The 8,878-nt window shown below is 37.2% G+C and overlaps 1 protein-coding gene across 1 annotated transcript; it reads right to left on the bottom strand.

Moving 5' to 3' along the window:
- Positions 1 to 455: 455 nt before the first annotated feature.
- Positions 456 to 2,291, bottom strand: LOC122091316 (adenylate isopentenyltransferase 5, chloroplastic-like). The gene has a single exon (XM_042661183.1). It carries the CDS (start codon positions 2,097 to 2,099, stop codon positions 1,056 to 1,058), a length of 1,044 nt encoding a protein of 347 aa, XP_042517117.1. The 5' UTR covers positions 2,100 to 2,291; the 3' UTR covers positions 456 to 1,055.
- Between the last annotated feature and the right edge of the window lie 6,587 nt (positions 2,292 to 8,878).

Raw genomic sequence — 8,878 nt, forward strand, 5'->3', positions numbered from 1 at the left:
AGTTAAATAAGAAATTTTTATGGGTATATTATTAAAAACCATGGAACTCAAAAATATTCTATATACTTATTGTTGCTTCAATGAGTGACACTATATTCTCTCTTCGAAAAATTTACTTAGTCTAATAATAGCCATAACCACTCTCATTTACTATAGAAAATAAAGGCTTAAATTATTTAATTAAATGAGGTAAAATACATCTAAAGGTAGTTTTTAAAAATAACATTAGCTAATTAATAAATAAATATCAAATAAAAATTTTAATTGTATTTTAATAATTACCCATTTTACGATCATTTATTTTATGGAAAAAAGAAAGTTATTAATCTTTGATCTTAACGTCTAGGCATAGTGCCTTATTTTTAGGGACTGTAAAAAGATATCTATAACCTTTGAAATCAGAACATTATGTTTGAACATGATGAATGCATACGAGTAGAGTAGAAGTCGAAACATTTACATTCAAATTCACTTGATATGGGAAAAGTTAAAGCATTTGCTACCCTTTGTTTTTTGCTTTTTTCTGTAAACTAAATCACCTCTACTCATGGAGATACATAATAACATCTTTCAAATCAAAACACAAAATAAAACCTCTCTCTCTCTCTCTCTCTCTCTCTCTCTCTCTCTCTCTCTCTCTCTCTCTCTCTCTATAGTCAATTATGATAATTTCTTTTACCAGTTGGAGGAAGGAAGCAAATGTTTGGGACCCATAGAATTGGACATAAGGTAGTGCCACCACAAGTGCATCTCAGCCACAGAAACTAAGATATACTTTTTTAAGTACGGAGAGCTAAACGCACGCATGCGCCTTAACTGCGGCGCGTATTTCTAAAATGCTTCTGAGATTGTACGGCCCGGAAAAAGTAGTTCCTTAACCTTAACCTTAACCATATAACCCCCTTCTCGAGAACAACTCCCACTTTCTCAAAAAAAAGAAAAAAAAAAGAAAAAAACGTGTGTTCGACACGTGGATAATTCCGTAGGTAATCCACATGTAAACCGTTAGATGGGTTGCTGGAGGAGGATCGGTGATGGTGGAGAAGATCGTTTTCCTAACGAGTTGCTGCTGCAATGGCGGTCGCTAGGACCGAGGGCTTGATAGCAGGGGATGGGCCAGGATTAGAAGTAGGAGCAGCTTTGGGTTTAGTATTCCTGACAATGGCACGATTGGAATCTTCACTCCGTTGGTGTAGGAATTTCAGCACGATAGCAGCGCTTGGTGCTAACACTTGCCTTTGCCATGCCACGTCGGCATCTTCCCTGTTCTTCTTCAACACTTCCGTTGCATCGAGGCGGTGTACGTACGATCCCAACAGGTCTCGTAGCCGATGGATCTTTGACAACTGGCGGTACGCTAGCACGCAAGTGTTGGTTTTGATCTCGTCTATGGCCTTCAAGAGAAGCCTCGCTCGTGTCTCTGCCTCGTCAACTCCGGCCAGCTCGGACCGTAAAAACTGGTCCAACTCCGGTACCCCGATGGCCCTACGGATCCCACGATTGTAATCGGCGTCCGGTTTGAATATCCCTCGCACTTCATCAATCAACCCGGCCTCGACCATCCGGTTAACCCGATCCGACACGAAAGAGCTTAGCACGGGAAGTGATACATCCACCCAGAGGAAGCAACACTCGTACTTAGACCTGAATTGGAAGTCCTCATCGTTCACCAGTGCTTCTATGAAGGAATTAGATCCTCCAACGATAATTGGGAGACGATTCCGATCAACAATCGATTCCACCGCCTCAGTCGCGTGGTGGCGGAAGTCCTCGGCGGCGAAATCCGTATCTGAATCAATCACACCCAATAGATGGTGTGGGATACCCTGTTGTTCTTCTTTGGTGACCTTGTTGGTGACGATGTCTAGGCCCTTATAGACTTGCATTTTGTCTGAATTGACAATCTCTGATGGAAAACGATTAGCAAGGTCGATGGAAAGCTTGGATTTTCCAGTTCCGGTGGCACCGATGACGAAAACCACCTTATCCTTCCGGCGAATGGGGTTAAAGGGTTCCATGTTAATCATGCCAGGACCGGCCGGAAAGTTCAGTAAGGGGTGGTGAGCTTGCTTGTAAGCCGCTGCGAATGAAAACTCCATACTACTAGTACTTTAGAAATGAATGAAATGAAGAAAAGGGAAGAAACTAGGAAAGTAATTGATATAGATTTCTTCTCTAAATTTATGACTACAGATAGAGAGAAAACTTATCTCCTGGATTCATTCTATACATGTTGGGGAAATAAAACAGAGGATTTGAGGAAGAAAGATTTTCCTGGGAAAAGACAGTAGTAGAAGCTGAGAAAATAAGTCAAGAAGGAATGAAAGGGGGAGGGTTAGTATTTATGGGTTTCAAGTCTTGATTCTCTCTCAGCTCATGTCTATACTAAAGTGCAAATATAGTTAAGGGACCCTTACTTGGGTTGGTGATGCTTAGCCAAAAATTAAAGGGAAATATGGTATTTCAAATTTAAGTACTAATATTACCAATTAAAAGGATTCCCCCAAAGAATGGTTTCTTTGTTTAGTATGTGGCTTCAATTATGTTTGTTTTTTCAAGGGGCAGTTTTGGCCTGATGTGCTATCCTATGGAGGCAAGACAACAAGCTTGGTGGGCAAGTTGTATTGGAGAGAAAATTAAAGCAATGGGCAACAAAAGGTTCTCTTTTTAGTGCTTCTATGACACTTTATTTTATTTTATGTTATTTTATTTTATTTTTGTTCCATAAAAAAAAAAATTTTTTTAATATATATGTGGTGAGAGAAAACAACTATGTTTGTGGTTAGAAGGAGCTCGATCTATTGCATAGGAGATAACTATATGTTGATTCAAGGCTAATGTTTTAATTGGTGCATTATGTTTAATCAAAATGATGAATTGAGAAGTTGTAATTTTTTTTTTCAATTGTTTTTTGTTTTATTTCCTAAAGTTCTTTAAATAGATGATAATTTTTTTTAAAATGAATTTAAGGGAAAATGATTTTTTCAATAACGGATCAAGTCTTCATACGAGAACCATTCTTGTACGTGGCTGATCTGCACAGATGGAATCCACCCAACAATCAACTTTGTGGTGGATTCCATATGTGTGGATCAACGTGTATGAGAATGGTTCTCATATAAGAACTTGATCCACACTTGATTCTTGCTAGGTCGTACACCGCATGTGTGAAATGATGCATTTTCGAAATGTGAAAACTCCACCCTAATGATGCCCATGTGCATGCTACCATCAGCCCCTGCACTAGTTCAAAGGCCACATGTAGCCTTGCCAGAATCCACATCTCATAAGTTTGAATTGATTTATCATTATCATTTCATGAGCTGTAATTATTTGAAAAGTTTTTTAGCACACATGTGAAATTACAAGAGTTTACCTTCGTTGAAAAAACATGTGTTCTTGTGCTTGAAATATGAACAAGTAGAATTAAAATTTCTTTTTTCTCCAACTTTGATTACAATTAGATTAAAAAGTTAAAAGGTTTTCTTTCATCAAAGGTTATTTGACACTTTAATTGGATTTTTTAAATAGTGAATATCACTATCCTTTAACAATAAACCCTATTATCAGAGGTCTAAAATACCCATTCTCAATCTAAACATAGGATCAAATCTTATGGATTAAGTTTTAAGAGATTCTTTATTCACCGTGGGTAAAGGATACTTGTAAATAAAATATAAAGAAGAAAAAATAAATGTAAACCCAAAGAACCCACAAACAGTTTTTTTATTAAAAAGAGCAGAAGAAACGTAGCTCTTTTTTTTTTCATTATTTTCATCTTTTCTTTTTGCTCCCTTCCATCTTCCACCCTCTTTTTTTTTTTCTTCATTTACCAAGGAGATAAAAAACAAAGGATTTAAACAGGCTTTAAATTTTTATATATCTCAAGTCTGATCGTCCATCACAGCCACGGTGGTGGTGGATTCGGTTTATTTCTTTGCAGATTTCTTTTCTTTTGTGTAATTATTTTCTTTTAAGTTTTTCGACGCGGTATATGCCTTTGGATTCTTGGGAGGAGTGGCAGAAGAGTGTAAGACCACGTTTGTGCCCAAGTCATGTTGGAAATACCATCTTAAAACTTAGATCTAGGTGATTACCCCAAGACTAAGGATTCTCAAATTATGAATCGTTTACCCCGCTCCATGTCGATGAGATCGGTAGGTGAGGCAAGCACAAGTTCTAATGTGCTTGATTATGATGAACAAACCTCAAGAATTAACCGGCGACTTCAAAGTTGGGATATGCCAAAAATTTCGAGAAATGATCTCTATGATCGAGACTGGTTCGGACTCGAAACAGTCAAGACCGTAGAACAAACTATAAATTTTACCCCACAAACTCAAGAAATCCAACTTTTTGATCCACTTACCCTACAAGACTTATACAAAGACCGCAAATATAATTATGTCCATATTGGCTTAGTCCAAGTGGCCATCAAACCCCTTCACCGAGAAGGACTCAACACCTCCATGTTGTTAGCCCTTCGTGACCAAAGGTTCCTTGAATTCAATGATTCCCTTCTGGGAGCCATTGAAACCAGTCTTTGTTATGGACCTATCCATTTCAATGTTTATCCTAACATGTCCATAGCCCTTGAAGACCCAAATATTTTACATTCACTCAAACTTAACCTTAAAACTCATGGTTACAAACTAATGCATGGAACCATTCCAATTTCCATTATCCATCGCATAAAATACAAAGCCATGAAATCTGTCCAACCTCGAGCCAAAAGAACATCTTCAAAAGGCCAAACCCTTTACCTTGAAACTGATTGTATTCAGGGTCAAATTGTCTACCCCAAACTTTGTCGTTGGGAAGATATTTCTTTCCCTGAAGAATGGCAGCTGCAAACGACTGCTATTCCCCCTCAAGTTTCAAACACTAGTATCCGTTCTATATCTCAAGATTCAGACGGATTAGTTGCCATTAGGTTTAACAGACAAACTTCCCCTCCAGTTTACCAAAGCTCCAGAAGATCATGCTCTGAGGCATCGACTTCTTCCTTAAACCAATGGGTTTCTCAAACTAGGACAACTCCACCTTTCCCTAACCTTGTTGGAGTTCAAAATAATCAAAATATTGTCCATGGAACATACGAAGCCACCTCTACTGTTCCTGAAACAACCCCTTCTGAAACCCATGATCAAAGGTCTCCTACTCAATCTGAGGTTGAACCACCTCCTCCTCCTAAAGATCCCAAAAATGGTGGACTTTACATGATTCAAGTAGAAACAAATTATCAAATTGACAAACCTTTACTTCGAATAGATTTTGAGTCTCTAAAAAATAAAAAAAAACGTGAATGGTTCTTAAGAACCTTTAATCTTGAACAACAAGCTCAAATCCGAACAAATTGGTATAATTTTATGACAAATCTTAAAACAAATGTTTTCTTCTTTACATATTTTGATATCTATGCCCAGGATAATAATGTTTACTATCCCTGGCATAATCAGGTATGTACTCAAACCACCTCTCATAAAGCCTGGACCCTTTATGAAGGACAAACCACTAATGCTATTCATCCTCCGATAGAAAGCATCAAACATAACTATAAAAATAATGAGATAATAGCTTCTCCGTTCAAAATTGCTGACAAAGAAGACCCAAACCGAAGACAAATTGAACAATTAAACTTTACAAATTTAAGTCTTCAAACCATAGGTAATCAACTTTCAAGAGTTGAAAACCTTGTCCAACCTAAACCTGTAGCCTCTTCATCTTTGACACCGGCTCCGGTTCCAGCTTCTATTTCTTTATTCAAACCATATAATATCCCTCAAAAATAACAACTTGCTCTTAACAAATCTTTTGTTTTAGATCAAATAAATCAACGTTTAACCATTCTTAATGCTGCTGAAGCACATTTAAGTGACCCCCAAACACCTGTCCAAAATCAGCCCTCAAATGAACCTTCAGCTGAATCAAACAATAGAGGTATCCTCAATATCATAGGTTGCTCTTCAGAAACTTCTTCAAGTTCTGAAGAAGACGACTTCCCAAAAATTAATCAAATTGGTCAAAGTTTAAACCAACACCCGGTCTTCCCAGACCTACAAATTGAAGCTAGAGGAACTGCTCCTCAGGCTTCTTACCAAAGTGGAATCATCTATGAATGGAACATAGATGGTCTGTCTGAACATAATCTCATGAACAAGCTCCAAGAAATGACCATGGTTAGCAACGCACATCGTATCAAGAATACACCTGATAGTGCTGTTGCCACCTTGCTTGTTTCTGGCTTCACAGGCCAACTCAAAGGTTGGTGGGATTATGTCCTGACCGATGTCCAAAAAACAGAAATTCTAATGGCTGTTCAAATTACACCTGATGGTGTTCCCCTTCTTGATGGTGAAGGTATTCCTATAGAGGATGCTGTTAATACCCTTATTTTCAGTATTGCAAATTACTTTTTAGGAAACCCTTCTCGTCTCAAAGATAGAACTGCTGAACAATTATCAAATCTTAGATGTAAGAAATTACATGATTTCAAATGGTACAAAGATACTTTCTTAACCAAAGTCTTAACCAGACCTGATGCAAACCTCCCCTGTTGGAAAGAAAAATTCCTCACAGGATTACCAACCTTGTTCTCTGAAAAAATCAAACAACGCCTTAGGAAGGAAAATGATGGGATCATTCCCTATGACCAGATGTCCTATGGCCAAATCATTAGTCTAATCCATGAAGAGGGCCTTGCTCTCTGTACTGATATTAGACTTAAGAAACAAATTCATAAAGAAAACTAATTTTATAAACGTGAGTTAGGAGGATTCTGTGAACAATTCGGGTTTCCACCTCTCAGACCTCCATCAAAACATAAACATAAATCTACTCGTAAATTTTATAAGAATTTCCACAAATCCAAAAAATATGTGTCTCACAGACCATTCACAACCCCTGAGTTTTACCATAAAACTCCTTCAAAGCAAAAATTTAATAATTATAGAAAGCCTTTCAAGGCACCTAAAAATTTTAAGAATCAAAATCCAGATAAAACCACACAAGGATGTTTCAAATGTGGTAAGCCTGGACACATTGCAAAATTTTGTAGAGTTTCAAATAAAATTAATTCTTTGCAAATCTCTGAACAAGATAAAACTCAAATTCTTACTCTTTTCCAAGAAACTTCTTCCTCCTCATCTGAAGATGAAAATCACAAACTTAATCAAATTCAAGCCTCTGAACATAATTCTTCCAGTTCTTCCAATAATGAGAATTTTCAAGCATATAACTGTGATTCTTGTATTATTGGTCTTAGTTGTGAAGACTGTGTTCCCAAATCCATCCGAATGCTTCGTGCATCACCAAATTCAAATATTTTTGATTACATAGACAGCTTAGCAGACTCAGAACAAAAGAAGGCCTGCCTTGAGCACCTTAGAAACAATGTTTCTACCCAAAATTCTCCTCAGCCTTATAACCTTCATCAAATTATGCAAAAATTCGATAAAATATCAAAACCAATTATCCCTGACCATTCGGGTCGTATCAAAACTCTTGAGACCACCACTGCATCTTTGCAGTATAAAATAAAACAAATTAAACAACAAATATCCCTCTTAAACAAACAACAAAACCAACAAGCCTCGACTTCAAACAATGAACCATTAATAAATCCTTTTGCAAATCAAGAACCTGTTGAACCTGATCCAACAACCCCTGGTTTTGTGGCTACCATAACCTGTCAAAATTGGTACATACGCATAACCTTAGTTATTAATGCCTCATTCAAATTTACTGCTATTGCCTTAGTTGATTCTGGTGCAAATGCCAATTGCATCAACGAAGGTGCCATTCCAACCCAGTTCTATGAAAGAACTACCCAACGCCTTAACACGGCTAATGGATCTGGGTTGAATGTCCAATACAAACTTTCAAACACCCATGTCTGCAACCAAGGCCTCTGCCTTCCTCAAACTTTCATCCTAGCAAAAGACCTTGACCAAACCATAATCCTTGGCCAACCATTTTTAGAAAAAATCAAACCATTCAAAATAACCCAAGATGGGATTTCTACAAAATTCCAAGGACAAAAAATTGTCTTCCCATTCTTACAAGCCCAAAACTCTAATGACCAAAGTGTTAGGAAAATTAAACAACTAAATTTTCTCAAATCAGAGCTTCTGCATGAAAGAATCTCTGATCATCTTAAAAATCCCAAGACCATCCAACAAATTAATCAAATTAAGTCAAAATTTGAATCTAATCTTTGTTCTGATGTTCCTGATGCCTTTTGGCACCGTAAGCAGCATATGGTTTCCTTACCCTATGCTACTGGGTTCTCAAACCTCCAAATCCCCACTAAAGCACGCCCAGCTCAAATGAATCAAACTCTCCTTGAGACTTGCAAAGAAGAGATTAATGATCTCTTATCCAAAAAACTCATCCGACCTAGTACCTCCCCTTGGAGTTGCACAGCCTTCTATGTCAATAAGGCTGCTGAAATAGAAAGAGGTACTCCTCGATTAGTAGTTAATTACAAACCCTTAAACGATGCCCTTCAATGGATCAGATATCCAATCCCAAATCAAAATGACCTTTTATAAAGAATTTATCAAGCAAAAATCTTTTCCAAATTTGATATGAAGTCTGGTTTCTGGCAGATCCAAATCCAAGATAAGGATCGTTATAAAACCGCCTTCACAACTCCCTTTGGCCTATATGAATGGAACGTCATGCCATTCGGCCTCAAAAATGCTCCCAGTGAATTTCAGAAAATCATGAACGACATATTCAATCCCTATGGACAATTTACTATTGTTTATATTGATGATGTCCTGGTTTTCTCAAATTCTGTTGAACAGCAATTAAAACACCTAAGAACATTTTATCAAATCATTAAATCAAATGGTCTTGTTTTATCTAAAAGGAA

The sequence above is a fragment of the Macadamia integrifolia genome, chromosome 10 (genome assembly GCF_013358625.1).
Source record: "Macadamia integrifolia cultivar HAES 741 chromosome 10, SCU_Mint_v3, whole genome shotgun sequence".
In the NCBI taxonomy this organism is placed as follows: domain Eukaryota; kingdom Viridiplantae; phylum Streptophyta; class Magnoliopsida; order Proteales; family Proteaceae; genus Macadamia; species Macadamia integrifolia.